At 31.9% G+C, this 21,736-nt stretch overlaps 1 protein-coding gene across 16 annotated transcripts in view; it reads left to right on the forward strand.

The window, feature by feature from the left end:
- The window catches only part of LOC141459277 (neuronal acetylcholine receptor subunit alpha-7-like), a 377,452-nt gene that overhangs the window by 316,588 nt on the left and 39,128 nt on the right, over positions 1-21,736 (forward strand). For 2 of the 16 annotated variants that reach the window (XM_074138147.1, XM_074138151.1), the window contains one exon: positions 4,799-4,885. The exons of the other annotated variants lie outside the window; for them this stretch is intronic. In XM_074138147.1, the coding sequence (XP_073994248.1) occupies positions 4,799-4,885 (87 nt within the window). The remainder of the gene's footprint in view (positions 1-4,798; positions 4,886-21,736) is intronic. 16 annotated transcript variants of the gene reach the window in all.

Raw genomic sequence — 21,736 nt, forward strand, 5'->3', positions numbered from 1 at the left:
AATTAAGCCAGACGGATCTATACGACTTTGTGCTGATTACTCTATAACAGTAAATCCGCAAATGATAGTGCCACCCCTTTCCAGGATTTGACGAAGTCGCTACACAACTTTCTGGAGCTAAATATTTTTCAAAATTAGATGTCAGGACTGCATTCATACATTTGCCAGTGACGGAAGAAGCGAGTGAAATTTTAACTATTAAAACACCTATTGGGCTATACAAAGTCAGCAGACTGTTTTACGGTTTAGCTTCTGCACCCGCAGAATGGCAAAAAACTCATAGATACTCTCTTTCTAGAGTAATAGGTGTATGTGTTGTGCATGACGATATTGTTGTTTCAGGAAGTACGATTGAAGAACATAATCAAAGACTCGAAGTGGTCCTACAGAAATTAGAAGATAAGAAAGTACGCTTGAACAGAAGCAAATGCAAATTCTTAGAAACGAAAATCGTATATTTGGGATTTGAAATATCGGAAGCGGGCATTGGAAAAACGCAAGATATGGTAGAATCAAGATATATGGTAAGTGTAGGAAGCCCAACATCGTGACCGAAGTAATATCTTGAATGGGTCTCGTGACATTTTATGCGAGGTCTACACCACACCTTGCCACCTTAGCGGAACCTTTACATCAACTAACTAGATCTGATACACCATTTATTTGGAAGAAAGAGCACTCCAGAAGCTTTGATCAAATAAAGAAAGAAATTACATCAGATGAAGTCCTCGTACAATCCTAACTACCCTGTTGTACTTGCAGTGGATGCATCACAAACAGGTTTAGGTGCAATTTTAGCGCACAATATTAACAATGAAGAAAAGCCAATCGCTTTTGCATCAAGAACTTTATCTGAGAGTGAAAGGAATTATTCACAGATAGATAAAGAAGCCCTTGCAATAAAATGGGGGATAGAAAAATTCTACCATTATTTATATGGGCAACATTTTACTTTAATTACAGATCACCAGCCCCTTACGCGGATTCTGGGACCGAAAAACAGTTTGCCAGTAATTACAATAACACGCTTGCTCCGATATGCTCTATTTTTACAATTGTTTAACTTCACTATTAAATACAGGAAATCTACTGAAAATTCTAATGCAGAATGCCTCTCACGACTTAGCCTACATTCGTCACCAGGAAGCGAACAAGATGAAGTAGAAATCTTTCAAATACGTCAACTGTCAACTTTACCCATTACATCATCTGAAAATGCCACAGAAATTTTAAGAGATCCAGAATTAAGAAATTTATTACGTTCATTAAAAAAGGGAATATCCAATGGCATTAATGATAAACGATTTACATTACAAAATGATTGTATATTTTTCGGAATATGAGTGTGCATACCCGAGGCATTACGTGATAGAATTTTAAAAGAATTACAAATGGGTCGCATTGGAATGGTAAAAATGAAATCGTTAGCCCGGTCATATATTTGGCCAGGTATTGACAACATTGAAGAATACGTTAGACAATGTAAACCGTGTATTTTGGTCTCGAAGGAGCCTTATAAAATTACTTCACATCATTGGCAAATGGCCAATGGGAAAGAATATACTCGTATATACGAGTATATTGATTATATGGGACTTTTTTATGGTAAAATTTTGCTACTGGTCATCCAAGCATATTCTAAATGGCCTGAAATCTTCTTAGTAGACAGTACTTCTTCATCTAGAGCCATTGCAATACAAGACTCTTTATTCGCCAGGTATGGAAATCCTGAAATTCTAGTGAGCAAATCGAACATAAAACCTACAACTTTAAGACAGTCTCAGACCTTTCAAGTGGGAGAGAAGGTGGCGGGAAGAAATTACACAATGCCAAATACAGATGGGTACAAGTCATCAATAGAGATGGACTTCTTCATTACTCGATTTACATGATGGACGACTAGTGAGAAGACATGCTCAGCAGTTAAGGAAAATAAGTCAACACACCCCAACTACATCTACAGGAAGCAACTACAGAAAGGAAATCATAACTACTCCGACAACAGCTACGATTACTACTTATCCTTCTCCTCCGATCCTACATCCATTACACCTACACCCATCACCTCCAAATCTACTACTTCTACACCTAGTTCTCCACTACCTTAAGGCCGTTCCAGGAAGTACTCTCAACCCTCGAACTTCAGACATCTCCCACCCTACTATACCTCCAGTTACTTTACGTAGATCCCAAAGACCATGGAAGCCTGTGGATAGATTGGACTTGAAAAGTATGAGTGCTATTGAAATTTATTTTATATTACAACTAATATGCATTATTTCATGAATCATTTTCAGGGGGGAAAGATGATATATATTGTGAATATCGCTAACTTCTGTTAGAATCATGATCATGTTTAGAGACTGTGACCTAGACGTTACTTTTCTTCCAAAGAAAACAATAAATAAAATAATTAAGTGCCGGCCATGTCTTGCTTTATATTAACAGTTCTCTTCTAGGGAATGAATACAACTTGAAGCAGTTTAGTGCATCACTTCCCCCTCTACTCACCACATAGATAAAAATCACCAATTACAAACCTTATGAAAGTAGTAATACTTGACTACCATAATTGCACTACAGTAGGCATTTATTTTTTAATTATTAATTTTAATTCTTTTTTTAATATTTTTAGATTTCATTTGAAAAACTCCCAATATTTCAAAAAAGTGAATATAGCGATGTTTGTAATAATTGATGTAGATGTAAATATTTTATTTTATTAATTTATTTTTTTTTTTAAACACTTCTTAAATTTTTTAAATACATCTTCAAGAAAATCAATGTTCAAAATTAAAACGGCTAAAAATAAACTTAAGGATAGTCTAATTTTTTTTTTATTGGGTCAATTGTTCGGATTAATAATTTACTACTAATTATCAGGTTTTATTTTGGTTGATGAGTATGTTTAAGAAGTTGAAAACGTGAAGTGCTTCCTCATTAAAAGGCCTGGACAAAAATTATGTTTAATATAATTTGGAACCTATTAATTTGTATTATTAGCAATTCAATTTATTGATTTTAATAATGCACCTTTTTATTTGATTTAATTTTTGCCCAAGCCTTATTTTATAACTTAAAAAAAAAAAAAAAAAAACGCTATGGCGATTGGACCAGTAATTTATTTTAATTCAAAAATGTAGGGTGAACATTCCATACTGCTTATTTTTATGCACTCAATTGATAAATTCTTGCTACGATTAAAATTTAATATCAGTTACATTCGACTGATTTACTTCAATAAAAGGGCATTTATGAAAAAAGCGGTATGCCAACTTCACTAGAACCTACTAAAATGACTTTTCCTATTTATAATGTTTTCACTAAAAATTACTTTACTCGTTTACAAAGTTAGAAGAAAATGGTAGGTACAGTTTTCAAAAAATAGAAAATATAAATCTGCACGATTCCTCTTACAAGAGAAATTTAAACAAATTATTTAATTGTCCTTAATTTATCTTTTGTTGTTGGTAGAAATATTTGCCTAAGTAAACCCCAAAATAATCGCTGTATCTTTTTTTTTTTTTTTTTTGGTGATTTTGTAGACAAACAATTGAAGATTTCATTATTTTTTTGAAATCGTGGCTATTCTTATATTTGAGGTAAACTGAAAATTATATTTATTTCTAGCTATATTAGTTTTCTAACTTAGCCTCTTTTGAGAAATTCACTATATTAAGAGAATTTCATTTTGAGCTTTTCATGACTAACCATATAGTTTTATTAAAAAATCTTCATAGTAAGTTTGTTTTACAAATTATGATTTATTCATTTCAATTATTTATTTTATTCTGAGAACTTCACGTTTTCTCGCTTTTGGAGAAAAAGAAAAAATGAACTTAGCATTAAAAAAAAAAAAAAAAAACAGCATTTTTCAGTCAAATTAAATAAACCTTAAGTTTAAATTAAACAATTTTTTTTTTGTAATTTTTAATAAAAATCATTCAGGAATTGTAATGTAATTTAATCTTCTTTCCATCAAATTAAATTCTATAAAATCTTTTTACAATTAAACTCCAACTATTATTTTGTGATCCAAAGAACCCAGTTTGAACGAAGGAAACGAAATTAGCAAGGTGGTTAGTGTACAGCATTCCAGCCACTGGTCTTTATAAGGAGTCCTTATAGATCACTGTCCGGTCACCAATCATCAATGACTTTAGATGTTAAGGCGCCTTACAAAAAGATAAAAAACTTGTAAGATTTACTATCACTACATACGAGTACTATGCAATTGAACATTTTAAAATACCCATTATTAAACCTCAACTAAAAATTTAAATTGATTCATTTTGTCAATACAGCAGCAACAATCAAAATAATCCCTTTTAAATTCAAATAATGAGTTTCGCAATCTACTTAAACATTTTTGCCATCAAATTAGGTCGATTTAGATTCAATTGAACCTTTTAAAATCCAGTTAACCTGAATAAATATTCCATTAAAATTTGTCCCCCATAAAATTTACCCTCGATTCAATTCATTTTTTTTTTAAATGAAAAATTTAATTTTGTATGTTCAAAAACCTCATGCTCATTTTTTGTTTTAGTTTTTTTAGATATATATATTTTTTGTAAAGCTTAAATTTTGGGTTTATTTTTATATTGAAATAGAAGAAAAAATAAAACTTTTCGAATTTGACTGAACAGTGCTAATTAAAAAAAGGAAAAAAATAGCTAGTGACAGTTATTTTAGTTGCTTTAATTTAGGTGGACACAAAATGTGAAACTTGTGGTCGCGCAAGGACTGGTGTTTTGAGTGTGTTGATACGCTAGTGATCACTGAATGCCTGTTTCAGGTGTCACAATCCTTCTCTCCCTCTCCGTCTTTTCACTCATGATAGCCGATGCGTTACCGCAAACATCCGAAGCTATCCCCCTACTAGGTTAGCACATATTCCACAATATACCTAAAACAAAAATGAGAAATTATTTTTTAAAAAAAATATTTATACATAAAATAAAAATACTACTAATTCTCTTCCTCATAGATTTTTTTTGTTAAATATTTTTATTAAATTTAGCTAATTACTCAATAATAAAAGTATGTACTCCTAATAAATACAAAAATTGAATAATTTAAATATTTAAACAAAAAATTAAATTTTGTCAACTTAAAAAAAAAATATGTTCATGGTTATTGCATAATTTCAGAATTAATTTATGTAATTTTTAGGATTTTGGAATCACAACTGTGTTCTGTGCAATTATTCTTTTTCTACTTTGTCCTCAAGTATCACTTAGTGAAGTACGGGCTACTTCCAAGTTTTGCCTGTCTGAAGCCAGTTGTCACAATCTAGAACCTCGTCTCGTTCCTCACATCATCCCACTTTTTCCTGGCCTCCAATTAAAACTCGGCACGCGTCTCTTGCTAAATCTGGACTCGATTATTCTAGTCAAGTGGTTTTCTTCCATGCTTTTCCAGATTTACTATGAGTTGTAGCCTCTCGCTGTTCTAGACTCACTTTTATTACAATGTACATGGCGACGAAAACAATGGTTTTCTGCGTTTTAGGCGCTCTGTGCCTCTTAGCATTGTCTTTTTTTCCATCAACTTTTTTTTGTTGGCTAAAGGCAATTTTTCTCTCGTAAGCCTTACATTAGGCTTGAGCGAATTTTACATGGCGAATATTAGGCATCTAACTCTTATGGCACCTCCTACTATAATTCGAAGTTTCTTGTTCTACATCACATTAAATTTAGATAGAACATTATTTATGGGTGTAATATTTGAGGCAGTGAAAAGTTATTTATAATTTTCTAAACTTGTGAAACTAATATTCTGCAGTTCTGGTCGTTTATTGCACGTGTTGTGAGATTTTAATTGGGTCAAGACGAATGGGGAGTTTTGCAATTATCTGTACCATGAAATGATGTAGAACGGATAACACCACTATCTGAGTGATCACAGTTCAGAATGAAGTTCTGTGTTTGTGTAAGGATGCTTCTGAGCATCCAAAGCAACCCAGAAGTCTAGAGCGATAAGCTTGATTAAAAACTTGCTTAACATCGACGAAGACTAGCTCGAGAACTATTCTTTCCGTTCAACACGAAGATATTAACGTCCTAGAATCTACTTTTAATAACAAAAGTCATCTCTCAGATCCACTCTTTTGGAGATTGGATGACTTAAACAAAAATCAATCAATCAAACATCAACAATCTTTAAGTTAGGTCAAGACCCATATTTTTGGAAAAGCTGTTCTAATCTGCAGTGAAAGGCATTCTGCACAAGAAGCGTATTTTCAAAACAGTCTACAATCGTACCAACACAACTTCAATCTTACTGGACTGGACGTCGGTTGTCAAATGGATTGGACAGGTATGTACCATTTCATTTTTCAGTAATTTTTGAATGGTTACAAAGTAATTTTCAAATCTAATAATTAATTTGCATTCCTTCATGATCATTACTCAGTGTCAATTACAATAGGTTACAAAATATATATAATACATTAAATGACCGTTTTTCTGACTAAAGAATTTTATGTACTTCAAATTCGTTCCATACGTCCGATATACAGGGTGATTCATTTAAAACGCACCAATCGCTAATATCTTTTTAGAAAAGCGGAATTTCAAAAAACCCACAAAGTAAACTATATGTTTTTTTTTGTCTAGTTTTCAAATTTTTCATCCCCGATGCTGTATCTTCATTTTTGGCGGAGTTACGGCTAAAAACCCGATTGGGGTTTCATAAGGCCCACTGGTTTTGACAATGATTATGAATACTGCATAAAAAACTGTGAAAAATGACGTTAATCCCGTTTCGATATCCCTGATATTAGTCGAGATATTTAAGATCAAAATTACAATTTTATCTATTCGTGAACGGTTTTCAACATTAATCTTCCACCAGAAATACAAGTTTTGGGAGGTTCTTTGACTGCAAAAAATGTTATTGGTGACGCAAAGTAAAAAATTAATAATAATTGAAGATTTTAAAACATGTAGTGTAATGTAATGGTTATGGGTGAATCAGGATGAATTTGTTTTATCATCACATACAAGCAACCATCACATTATATTAATGTACGCCGTATGCAAGACTTCTTGACCTACGATTACGGTAAGAATATCTTGTCAAGGAGGGGCGGGAGTGGTCTAGTGGTCAAGAGCGTGGTTTTGTAAGTGGATGATCCCCAGTTTGAATCCCGCGTATGCAGTAATTCTTATTACTTAAAAAATCATAATACTTTTTTTAATAAAGTGTAGTCATACGCGGGATTCGAACTAAGTATTTCCCAATTACAAAACCAAGCTCTTGACCACTAGACCAACACCCTGGTAAGATATTTTTACCGTAATCACAGGTCAAGAAGTCTTGCATACTGGGTGCATTAAAATGATGTGATGATTGCTTTTATTTGAAGATAAACCAAATATATCCTGATTCATCCACAATCATTAGATTGCACTACATGTTTTAAAATCTTCAATTATTATTATTTTTGTTATTTGCGTCACAAATAACATTTTTTACAGTCAGTAGATCTCCCAAAACGTGTATTTCTGGTGGAAAATCAATATTGAAAACCGATCACGAATAGATAAAATTGTAATTTTGATCTTAAATATCTCGACTAATATTAGGGATATTGAAACGGAATTAACGTCATTTTTCACAGTTTTTTATGCAGTATTCATAATCATTGTCAAGACCAGTGGGCCTTATGTAACCCCAATCGGGTTTTTAGCCGTAACTCCGCCAAAAATGAAGATATAGCATCGGGGATGAAAAATTTAAAAACTAGACCAAAAAAAAACATAAAGTTTACTTTGTGGATTTTTTTGAAATTCCGCTTTCCTAAAGAGTTATTAGCGATTGGTGCGTTTTAAATGGATCACCCTGTATAGAAACAACATATTTTATTAATCTTTAGATTGGAGTGTTTTTAACGTATTACGTCCTTTTTCAAGTAGCCCAATTCAATTGTGATTTTTTTAACCGTGATGACATATTATCCCATATTAATAATTATAAGTCACCCAACTGGAAAGAATTAACATTGCCTAAAGCCTCGCTCGTTGTATGAGAAATCCGAGCGCAGTTGGATGAACTGCAAAACTTGCATTGTCTAAAGACGCAGTTAGCTAGCCATCTCCATAGTATGCAAAAGACATTGTTTAAAAGGCAAAAAGGAATTGTTCATGAAGTTTCACCTTAGACAATACGAGCAGCAAGGTTTTTACTCAGATTGTTCTCAAAAATGCAATTTGATTTTGATCTAACCAACCTACCTCAGGATTTCGGCCAATAAATCTGTTACTCATCACTTATATACAACATACCTCTTTTCAAGTGTTCGAAGAGAGGCAAAATTATCAACTGAAGAAATTATATAAAATATATAAGACTATTATATAGTTATGTAGTTTTCCAGAACACTTCTGTAGTCGATAGATTTAAACATTGTCACATGGTGATATTGCTCGACAAAGTCTTTGTTACGTTAAATGACGCTTATGATGCATACGCCTTTCTGTGCAGAATAGCCTGAATGTATGGGAAATTTGTTGACTTCTTAGTCTTTATTGTACTTGTATGTCTCTTTGATCCGATTTCTTCTCTCTTTTATCTAACCTCTTCTCTCTTTGACCCAATCTCTTCTCTCTTTGATCCAATCTCTTCTCTCTTTGATCCAATCTCTTCTCTCTTTGATCTAATCTCTTCTCTCTTTGATCCAATCTTAAAACCACAAAATGCAAATACTTTATCTTACTGCAACTCTTACGTAATTTGAATTTGTGTTCAATACTCTTCAGCATCAAAATGCACAATTGAGGAGTACTGTGCTGAAGTAGCTCTTTAGATTGATTATAGCTTCGTACACCAGAACACGCATTTCCTGTCAACCAATTTCGAATTCCTAATTTTGACCACAATTATATTACCATTAATACTAAGTAAGGAGGCGCCACGGTAGCCGAGCGGTTAGAGGCGAGACCTGCAAAGCTAATATGCATTGTGGTACTGGGTTCGATTCCCGGTCTTTAGGCCTTGGATTTTATTTAATGGTTAATAAAAGAGATTTTCAGTAAAGTACGTTTGCTATTCGCCTTCGTCCACGACACCTAATTGGTAGTTGGACGTTAAGCCCCGCCTGAAAAAATAGGCGATTACTTTACTTACTAAGTAAGGATTAGAACCGAAAAACTAACTGAGATGCACTTCAGAGAGAAAGAAGCCACCTTCCCCCAGATACCTTCTAAAATGAAATTCCTCAGAAAAGAGTTAGAGATAAAAATGATAGACCTACATATATCTAACGACCGCGCGAACATTAAAGATCATCATGGATGGAACAATTTTCTGCATTCTCGGTATTTTAGCAACATTATCTAATTCACAGTAAAATAATGTAGGTGGTAAAAACTAGCAATGCACAGAAATGTGAAATGGCACTTAATAGGCGAACAACTCAAAAAAAACTTTTTAAATACCTCTTGAAATAAATTTTCACAAGAATCTTTACAAAAAAACTAGTAAGCCTTTATTTGAGTAGACAGTATACCAAATTCGAAACACATAAACCTCAAAAAAATATTAGTGAACTATGTAATGTTTAAAAATATGTTAACAAATCATGGAGATTGACTGAGGTTTGCTTTTATCATTTAACCAGTCTATATTTTTAATAAAATAACTGAAATTTATAATATTTAATATTAAAAGTATTTAACACGACCATTTTTTTTTAAGTTGCAGTTAGAGAAAGTATAACATCCTCAATTGAAGAAAAAAATTAATTTAGTTTGTACAAAATTTAAAAGGTGGAAACTTTCAAATTTCCAAATAAATAGTGTTAAAAAATAAGTTTTTATTAGTATAGTAAATATAACAGCATCGACCATCAATGAAAACAGTTAGCCATTCCTAAAATTTTGAAATAATGAGGTCCCTCTGGCTCTCACTCACACTTTTTAAAATTGGTTGTGATTCCAAAAACAAAAAATCAAATTATTTCTTTACACACTTATAATATATATATATAAAGGGTGACCAGAGTTATATGCTCCACCCACTTTTTTTTTAACAGCGGGAAATTTCGAAAAAATAAAAAACACGTATTTAAACATTTTTAGTCTAGTTTATTTTCAGTGATTCATCCATTTTTTTAAACCCCGAAATCTCGAGATACAGCATCCAACTTTTTTTTCTCAAATGGATGAAACGTTATTTTTTTATTTTGCATATTTTTATAGTATTTGAGCTCTTAAAAAAAACAATAAAATTTTTTTTAACTCGGTTAAATTTTTCAAAAGTGATGGTAATTTAAAATATGAAAAACTAATTTCAGTTTAATGTCAAAATTACCTTATTTTTGTTTTAAGAAGCTGTTCAAAGTGGGCACGGATAGGTCAACGGATAGGCAAGCCACAACTCTGGACTCCCACGCTTTGCTTGTAGCAGCACTTATGGTGGCGAAGTCAAGATCTAGGCAGGCTAGAGTTATTCGACGTTCAGGTTGTTTTTTATACAAACGTTTGGTGTGGAGTTTTAGGAAATCAACTAATCGGCCCTTAGTTCTACAGAGAGAGAACTTAACTGGTGCAAGGTATCTAACTTTTTTTAAGAGACATTTTGCCAGTTCTGCTTGAAGATGTTCCTCTACAACGTCGGCTAGATATGTATTTTCAACAAGATGGTTGCCCGGCATATAAGCGAGAGTTGTTCGACGTTACCTGGACAGAAATTTCCATTAAAAGTGCTTATCGACTCATTGTCCGATCCAATGGCCACCACGATCTCCGGACTTAACCCAAATGGACTATTTTTTGTGAAAATATCTAAAAAATAAAGTGTACAGTATCCTTAATCCCGTGGCTTCAGTCGATGATCTGAATCGCCGAATTACTCTAGCCTGCCTAGATCTTGACTTCGCCACCATAAGTGCTGCTACAAGCAAAGCGTGGGAGTCCAGAGTTTTGGCTTGCCTATCCGTTGGTTGTGCCTAGTTTGAATAGATTCTTTAAAAAAAATAACGTAATTTTGACCGTAAACTGAAATTTGTTTTTCATATTTTAAATTACCATAACTTTTGAAAAACCTAACCGATTTCAAAAATTTTTTTTTGTTGTTTTTAGGAGCTCAAATACTACAAAAATATGCAACAAAAAATATAACGTTCCATTTGAAAAACAAAAGTTGGATGCTGTATCTCGAGATACAGGGGTTTAAGAAAATGGGTCAATCCTGAAAATAAACTAGACTAAAGATGATTGAATACGTGTTTTTTATTTTTTCGAAATTTCCCGCCGTTAAAAAAAAAGTGGGTGGAGCATATAACTTTGGTCACCCTATATATACAGATAAGGTATTTGCCTGAAAATTGAGGCTTTTTTTTTGGTTTTTTTAGTTGTCTTAAAAGTCACATCAAAGTTAATGTCGACTGGTTAAGGCAGCATTCAAACCTCTCAGAAGTTTACCTAAAATCAGCCCTAAGTCAGACAAAGTTATCAATCTAAAAAATTCTTGAAATTATGATATAATCATGTCTGAGCTTAATTTATTTTTGAAATTAATTATTTTTCTATTATCAATTTTTTTTTAATTTCAATTAAATTTTTAATAATCTGTTTAACTTTAATCTTACAAATTTTAAATAGGTAATTTGTAAAAAAAAAAAATTAATATCTTCTTTTAGTTCTGTTTCATTTATTTATTATGGTGCATTTTGCGTTATTTTAAGTGTTCGTACAGTGATGCCCAGCATAATTTTATGAAACCAGAAGCTGCTAGTTTCGATTCATGTTTTGTGAGGATAAAAGTTTGTGTAATGTATAAAGGAGAGCGGGAAACGAATCCTGTAATGAAAGTGAAATACTAGGAAATGATTTACGTAGTTTTGGATGTTTTTATCCAGTTTTCTAGATCTTAAATCTGCTGTTGTCTCTTCTGGGAGTGAAGAGATACTCTCACTCCTTCTCCCACATTATCCTGGGTCTTCCACAAGGCCTTTGGCATTCTGGAAATAGGGCTAAACAATTCCACAATACAATTCCAAATTGGCCCTAACATATATCGGGTTGTTTTCTTTCCTTCAAGTTTTCTGAGGTTCTCATCTCCGCCGCCAGAAATTTGGTTCTTATACTTCATACTGAGAGCTCAAGATTCGATCGCAAAACTTATGACAAGAAGAAACATGCCATCTTTATACAACTTTTTTTTAGATTCTTCTCTTTTTCTAAGAAAGTTCGTTTTGAGAGAGTTGAGTAGCCTTAAAGGCGTTGACCTTTCATTTATTTCTCCGAACATCCATCTATGATCTGATATTTAAAATATTTGACCTGCCACAAACTCACCCCATTTATTCTCACAACCCTGTTGATACCTCAACATTTTTTGATTGCTAAACCTTTTTTACGAATTATATCCAGCTTAATCTTTTTCTTCTCCTCTTAGAAAAGCCATAGTTCTGTTTTTGGTCTGCGCTCCTTTCTTAATTAGAGTAATCCTTCGAAAATCAGTTAGTTGATGCCAAAAGATGTCTTGAAGTTTCATTACAAATCCTAGGTACGCCGACCAGCTTCCGAACTATCTTACGGCTTCCTACATTTAGAATAGAGCTCAGGTTAGACCCAGTTGAACGATGGCTTGTGCCGAGCCCTTGTAGATCTAGTATGTAAAACCCCACACTTTTTTTAATATCCGGCATTTCTGTTGCAAGTCTTTATTGCGATATGACCACTATTGCTCTCATAAATGCTGAAGATCTCAAATAACAAACTAGCCATTGCAACGCATACAAACTAGACATTAGTGGCAGTTTCATTCTCCTACTGATATAATCTGCAAAGGAGCTTTATTTTGGTTAACCCTATCCAGTGGAGGTGCCTCCCGAACCTACTGTGTCCCGTAAGAAGGCCATTTGCCGGACTAATCTGGTTCTTTCACAGTCTCCTTAGTTCTATTTTTTTTTTAGTTTTGGCTTTAGCCATTTACTGTGACTAACTTGGCCAACTTCATTGCCCTTAACACCAGTTGTCCTGACATCCACTCAAATGTAAGTGTATTGTTTCGGGACATCTGTGTCAGCGATACTTTCCAAACAAGTGATGTAACTCAGCAGGTTGCCAGAGCCTAAAGACACTGCCCTACCCTCTGAGGCATTTTTCAGGTTTTCCTAATTATTGGATATTGGTGGCAAAGATTTCTGTTAGCAACATCGTGCATTGCTTTCTGAAAGAACCGAAGTTCTGGCCGCAGAGATGAAAACCTCAGTAAATATCTCTGGTCTGTGCCGCAGGTCACCAATTTTTTTTTCAGCTTCAACCCTAATTATTTAAATTTACTTGAAATGAATCTTCAAAACTGAATTCAAGTAAAATATGGCCGCGAGCGATTTCACTGATTACAGGACCTAAGTTAACTTTGCTTGGATCCTTAAATATGGTACGGCAACAAATAACTTCCCCCACTTGAAGTTTGTTATTCAATGCCTAAAGGGATTTTTTCAATTGTACTGTAGAGTTATCCGCATTAAAGGCCTTTTAGTTAAGGCCCATCATAATTATCAGCTTTCTTGATATTACTGATTTTATCTACTACACGTATCACTTTTGAAGAACCAAGCGAATAATATGATTTTACAGGATTTTATTTATTTTTTATGACAGTATCACTGTACGCGCAGTTTTTCTCGCTTTTATTATTAATTAAATATATAGAAGGAGAGAAATTATTGCCAATTTCTGTTTTTTATTTATTTATTCATTTTAACCAAGCTTTCGACATAGAAAAACGTATCTTCTGAGCTGTGAAGTATACTTATCTAAAATTATTAGAATACATTTGAGTTTAACACAAATTAGGATGACATAATTTAGTTTTTATAAATTATTTTTATATCTTATACTTATAAAAATTAATTTATAAATTACATTATATCTCATCCTCAATCATGTTAAATTCTAATGTAATTATTTCTGATCATATGTTTAACAGCCCTAAAGATGACTAGTCCCTAAGTTTTAGCTCAGCAAAAATAATTAAGAAATATTAGACTGAAATTTGCAGTAAGTCTCTTTCTTGAACGAATCAATCAATAAATGCATAAATTTATTTCAGTTATTCTTTTTAAAAACATTTACCATAAAAAAGATAATAATAAATAACATACTAAATCATACAGATTGAAATCAAAGTTTTGTAAATATCTAAAAAAAAAAATTGCAAATACATCTTATTTGATAAAAATTAAAAAATAAATAAACAAAAAATAAACTCTTATATAGTGTACATATACAATTATTTTACTTGTGTGATTGCATGGAATTGTGTAGCAATGGCTTGACACGGAAATTTTTTAATTTTTACAGAAATATAATAACAAATTTTATTATTACTTATTATTTTTACTACAGTATTAACTAATACATTGTGACTAATTCTTACAGATGAAAGCAGAGCTCACGCGGCTAACTATCCAGCCATGTGTAACCCATAAACAGGTTACTCATTGGCTACCTATATTTTCTATATATATATTTCCAGTTTTATTTGATTTTTAATTTATATATTTATATTTTAAATTTAAAAAAAACACCAAAAAAATAATTATGGTGAGAGACTTTCTCTTACTCCCAGGTTTTTTTACAATCGTAACCAACAAATTTACTTCAAACGTTAGTTTTCCTCAAAAAATGAAAACAAGGATAGTTGAGAAAGTGTTAATTTTCAGGGATGTGTATAGGATTTTGATTCTGGTATTGCCCTATTACACCAACCGTTATAGCCAGGTCCACGCAATACTTAGGGAAACCAAAAATTCATTTAAAATTAGGGACGGAGTTATTAGTAGGTGTTCATGGTGGACCATACCAATGTCAATGATTTCATTCTGTTGTGCCATGCCTTTTTTCCTTTTATTGTGACTGGTTTCAGGATATTTTCACTCATTTTTAAAGATTGCAGGACATCATGTTTGCTCAGAGAATACATGCCACTACTTATAAAGGGTCTGTTGTGTAACGGTCAGAGGGCATGAACAAGGATTGTAACGGCATGAAATCATTGACATTGACCGTTGTAGAAAATTACTCAAACTGCTTAATAAACATTTTTTGTAATAAAGTATTGCAGGTTTTAAAATTTCTTATTGTGGTACTTAGAATCCAGCCGTAAAGTTCGTTTGAGGAAATGATGTTTGAAAAGTCTTTGAAAATAATAATTTTCGGAACTGGTTAGAAAAATGTTTTTTTTGAAGGAAGGATTTTTAATGTTTTTCTACATTTAGAGCTCTAACGAGTACTCAAACCGTATAGTTGAAATTTAGATTTTTTTCAAAAGCCACAAGAAATGGTTCATCCACAACTATTGTAGGCTCATAAGATAACTAGCCTTCAAACTTAATCCAACGAGAAATAAAATCATCTCAAATGGCTTGGGAACCTCTTGAAAAACCATTTCATCTACTTTGTGAGAAGTAGTCTGCTCTGACTAGCACTATTTGCAAATCTCAGAACGAAATAACTGGGACACTTTTAAGATTTGTCCAAACTTAAAAACAGCTCAAAGACCGAAAATCCTGCTTAAAATATTTTAAAAATCTAGTGAAATTTACCTACTCGATTCTAAAGGCCTCAATATTTTAATGTGGTGAAGCGAATATCATTATGATTCTGGTATTGAAGCAGTTTAAGATAATTTTCCTCAAATAATTTCGAAAATTCTTGTATTTTCGAGATTTTATGATAACCATGAAGTCTCTCTACCCTTTAGAAAATTGCACTTAAAAGACGAAAGATTTATTCTGGTTATTATTTATTTTGGTTTTTATTTTAGAGCCAGTCTCCCTCAAATTTGCAAATCCGATTATTGCTTTTTAATTTATTTTATATAATATTACACGGAAGAAACCAATAACTTTTTCTGAAGTAGAGCATCTTTAGAGGGAAGCTTATTTGGTTCAAATCCCTGAGAACACCAATCTTCTTCCACCCGAAATAAAATCTATTTTCCAGGCAATAAAAGTGATAGGCGTAAACTATAATCTTTGTTTTAAATAAAAAATAGTAATAATTAACATTTTAGAGTCACATTGCCGAGAAAATCATTGAGTTTTAGAAGTTCCAAAAATTATTTATTTCTGTTATTGAGGTATCCCACTCAAAACACACATAGATCATGCACTGAAAATATTTTTATTTCTAGGGTAAGGGGTACTGAATTCACCTCAAATTGACACAGTGTTACAATACTTCCTCTTACGATGAGGAGTAAGAGAAAGTGTATATATATATATATATATATATATATATATATATATATATATATATATATATATATATATATATATATATATATATACATATATATATGTATATATATATATATATATGTATATGTATATGTTATGTGTATATATATATATATATATATATATAATTTTAAAAAAATCGGTAAAAATTTAATCTACTACAAAATTTCATTGATTTTATTTAATTTTCTTATTCATTATTATTATGTTTTTAGTCCTTTTTATTTTATTATTATACAAAATATTCTCTAATTTATTAACAAAACCACATGTTATGATATTTATCATACAATACACAAAGTGTCGGAAAAAAATTAAAACAATTTTCTTTAGAAAAAAAAAAAAATTAAAAAAAAAAGAATCACCACTCTGCCTCCAAGTAATTCGTCAAACTGTTTAAATAAAAATACATTTTAAATATATATATATTTTTTTTAACATATTGTTTATTATTTCTTTTATATATACAATTACTTTTCTAATTTTGTACATATCTTTTAGAAAAGAAAAAAAATAATAAAAGAAATATCTTTTATTTTTTTTATTTAAATTGTTTAAATATAACAGCATGGAATATATTTTTAAATGTACATATTTTTCTTTAATTATATTTTTTTTAATTTTGCTTTTATTGTTATTTATTAGTTAATTATATCTTCGGGAGCAAAATAATAATAATCATATGAAACAGTAGCTTGGTTAAGATGGTTTCGAGACTCCTCATGGGTCAAATCTCAACTACCTTTTTGTTTTAAACCTTGAACAGCGATTTGAGCTATACTTAGACCCTACATTGCAAAACCCTCCAATATATTTTACCACCTTTCCAAATATTTTAGTACAAGGTTTAATTTTTTTTTTTTTTTTAACACTGCGGCTGCTTGGAGTGAAAAAACTTATAGCTTCAGTGCTGCTTAAAAATTAGCCCTAATTTTGAGACAGAAGGATGATTTTAGTACTGATGGTTCATTTTCATATAGTACATGGTATTTCATGGCGAAGAGGTTGGTGCAATGTGGTTGGCCTTAGCCAAGTATAGACCAACTCGCTGATTGGGGAAGTACCAAAAAGCGTAGCCTAAAACCATAAAAAACTACTCACTTGTAACACTTTGGTTATTTTAGATATCCAATACCAATATTTCTTCAAATTACACAAAAAAAAAAAAAATCTCTATAGAAAACTGTTTACATGCAAAACTTGGTCAGTGACATAGAACTATCTCTTTTTTGTTTTCTTCCTATGCGTAAATAATGCATCAGTATCATTTTTTTAATGCAGTTTTAACGCCCAGAAAAGTGTGGTTAACCGGTGATGTTGGTAGAAGAGTCACAATACACTGTTACTAACTTCAAGTGCAGTACTAAGAATCGTGCAACGTTCTAGAGAGACAAGAAGCCTTCAAAGTTGCTGTTAGACCAACGTAACTTCTTAAAATTTGTTAGCGATATTGCAGGGGATATTATTGCAGTTTGAAAGTGGTCTCGAAACGTACCCTAACTCTATTAAAAAAATCTTGAACTTAGTCGTTAATAACCCCGCTGTGCTTAATACGGGTCTTTTGCTTTTTCTTCCATACAGTTGTGCACATCAATCGTACTGAGCTTGGGTCACCAACGCACAATGTACTCGTAACTTTTGCCTTCTACCACTACCATTATTTGCTCTTCGAGTTTTGAAGTCGATATAACTTTAAAACCGAAAGCAAGACCGAGACATCTAATGCAAAACAATAAACAAAAAGAAAGTTTCAATGTCGCATTTTGCTGGTTGAATGATAACAGTTCTCTTCAGAGGTATTATTTAAGGTTCTGGAAAATAAAATAACCTATATCTTAAATAACCCAAATGTTCTGATTTTTAAACCTGAACGTATATACATACTAGATGTCTTGATTTTTCACACAGTTTTTCTTGATAAATTAGAGCATCAAAATAGAAAACAAGCGGCAGATAATCTAGATATTTCTGTTGCCAACGGAGCCTTCTCAGTGCGCTGCCCGCCTCTAGGCAGTGTTCTTTTGTTACAGGGAACACTATCCATCACCGGGCTGTGAGCTAAAGAAGCTAACTGGAAAAGAAAACCTAGATGACCTGCTGGGCTTGATCATGGTACATCTATTAAAGAGAAGAAAGATTATAGCTTATTTCAGACATTTTGTTTTATCACTAAACTTTCAATCTGGGACCTATATCAACAAATCAATGTAAATAGTAATATGTTTCTTAGCCCTGAAGATGACTTTGTCCCTGGGTAGAAAGGTCATAGAACTGAAGCTAAGACTAAAATTGACAATAAGCTTTCTTCACCTTGGATCAACGAACCAGTCACAAAAAATGATGGACAGTTCTCTACAATATCTGATAAATATGTTTAATAAACCGATCGTTTTGAGGGAAGTGAGGCAAGCCAGCTTGTAAAATTAAATTCCCGGGTAAAATTTAAAAAAAAAATAATGATAATAATAATGAGCTTGTATGCATTCAAAACGTGATCGGAAATCGATAAAAATAAATAAATAAAATCATACTGTGCCGGTCAAGTTTTTATTCAATTTTTCATTAAATTTGGAATTTTTACCTTCTAACACATTTCCATATATGTCATAGTAAAACACAGATATGGCACTTAATAGCCTAAATTATTCTTGCCTACAGAAACCCCTCTAAAATTAATTTCATTTCGGAAAAATTGTTCAAGTAAAATATAAACTAACATGTGTGCAGTGAGCATAGTAAGTTTGAGCAAAAAATCGACTTAGTCAAAGCTACTTGCAGATTGTAACCAGTCATAATTTTGGTTCCCATTTAGGCTATCGGATCAAATATTAACTTCCAAGTTAAGCTGACCTCTTACGAATTCTAATCCTTTTTATACAAACAAAAGAAAGAAGAGAAAATAACAAAAAGAAAATGAAAAAGTTTATCGTCCAATTTTCTTTTGATGCTCTAGTTTGCTGGTAAATTCTTAACGTTGCAATAAATCAGGATATCCAGTCTCCTTCCCAAAATGAGATGTACTGTAGGTTCTTTGTTTATTCCCTTATTTTTTAAATTTTCTTTCTGTTTTGATTTACCACTAATGCAGTAAAGAAAAAATAAAAATGTTGGAATACAATTTTGTAATTTATATAGCATGGATTTGTAGATTAATGTTATAGCATGAAATTTTAAAGTTACCTCCGAATAAACATTCTATCTTAATAAAAGAAAGTCTGACATGTAACTGCACTTTCATTCAATTTATGGTTCGGTTATCGGCCATGAGAACTAAATGATTTTTTTTTGTAGTATTGACGAGCGGTCATAAAGTTTAAAAAACTTTTTTTGCCGACGTTTCGGCAACTTCCTTCTTCAGGATAATATTGGTTTCTTTAATGATTTTATTTTGAATTGTAACATTATAACTGAAAAACTGCAAGTCAAAGTGATATCCCTTAATACGTATCTAAAGGAAAAAAAAAACAACGTCATTTCCCTCCTTAATACTTATAATTTTTTTTAAACAGGTATGTAAAGGGTCTAGAAGCAATAGAAATGACCAGGTTTGGGAAAGAGAAGCTCCAAATTCATATCTTCCATTCTTGAGCACATTGTTGTGACGTGGGATTTGTTTCCGATCGAAAACGTAATTCAATTGAAAGTGGTGCCCAGCCACTACCATTTAGATACAGGTTGTTGATTTACTCAATAAACTAGTCCATTCCGGTGGGCTGATTTGGTTTAGAAAATTTTGGGGAACCTCAAAACTAATTATGAAGATCCATTTTTCGGTGAAAACGTGAAATTCAAAAAATAAAATGGAAAGAAAAAATACTACCCTGCTACAGAAATATGAGAAAGTTAAATAAAAATTATCAAATAAATACAAAATTGTATTCAAGAATCTTAATAAAGTATCAAAAAGATTTATCTAAGCATGAACTGCATAAAAATTAAAAAATGGGGAAGCATGAAATTCCCCTTACCTCATTTGGCTCCCATTAAACTTCTTCCAGCTTCCGATTATTTTTTTATTACAATTAATTTTTAATTTGCATTACTTTCTTTTAAAACAATTGTTGACTCCCTAATTATTTTAAAATTTTATTTAACTTAATTAAAAAAAAAATGTAAATGATAAATGCATGCAGTTATATTTCTTTTATTTTTTATTAATTATTCATTTAAATGTAGTGAAACACTTCAGAAAACAAAATCGTTAGATTCTATTTCAGGTGTTTCATGTAATAATCTAGTGTAAACATTTCTATGTTATTTATGTATATCTTATCATACGTAGTAAAAAAAGTAAATACAATAAAATAAAGTACACATATTTTTATTAATGTTATTATTATTATTATTATTATTATTATTATTATTATTATTATTATTATTATCAATACTATTTATTTGAGAATTAGTTTGAGGGAAAAATAGAATAATTTTGTAGGCCAAAATATTTTCACATACTCTGTGAAAATTCATTGTTTAAATTCTATTAATGCTTGTAAATTTGTAGATGTTTTATTATTATAGTTATTATTATTATTATAGTTATTATTATTATTATTATTATTATAGTTATTATTATTATTATTATTATAGTTATTATTATTATTATTATTTTTTTTTTTTTTTTGCCGGCGCATCGACGTCTATGGCCATTAGCGCCCTATTATTATTATTATTATTATTGTTATTATTATTATTGATAACGGGGAATCGGGGAATATTGAGGTGCGGCCAATAAATTCACAAACTAATTTCTTTCTTCATACCAACGTTTATGTCAATTGATTACCTTCTTCAGGGTATTGTAAAATTTTGGAGTTTGACAGTTATGTCAACAGTTATGATGATGTAGCTTAACATTAAACACAGTCAGTCTTTCATTACACCATGAGCACCTGAGCCTTCTAGCCCCTATGAGAAGATGCCCATGGGTCACTCGAGTGTGTCCCAAGCCTCAACCTCGTAATTCTCGCCGCGGGAAATCCTCAGCTGTTGAACGTTGCACCCGTGGTTCAATATCTTTCAATTTTTCATTCACGTAATCCCACTGATGCTGCCATTTTCACACGGCCAAAACATGTTCTTTTCTCATGAAGGTATTTTGAAGATATATCTCAAGGCGACTCGCTTGATCCAAATTAGATCTATATTCGCAGAATTATGCTTGATACTGGCAGTAAAGCCCTCTGGGTTCTAATAAGTGTACTAAACTGTTATTAATCATTGCCTCGAGGACTTTACTCAAGCAGGAGGTCAACGAGATGGGTCTGTAACTTGAGGGGTAGCGGGGGTCTTTCCCCTCCTTGGGGATCGGTATAACGATTGATTCCCGCCAACTGACTGGATACTGGCCTGTTTCCTATATGCAGTTGTACAGCCAAAGAAGCTGTCCCTTAGTGAATGAATTAAAGTCTTTCAACATGGCATATGGGATCCTATCCAGGCTTGACGAGGTATCCTTCGTTTTCATAAAAGCAT

Source organism: Rhodnius prolixus, unplaced genomic scaffold (genome assembly GCF_049639745.1).
Source record: "Rhodnius prolixus isolate KJV_2025 unplaced genomic scaffold, Rpr scaffold_11, whole genome shotgun sequence".
In the NCBI taxonomy this organism is placed as follows: domain Eukaryota; kingdom Metazoa; phylum Arthropoda; class Insecta; order Hemiptera; family Reduviidae; genus Rhodnius; species Rhodnius prolixus.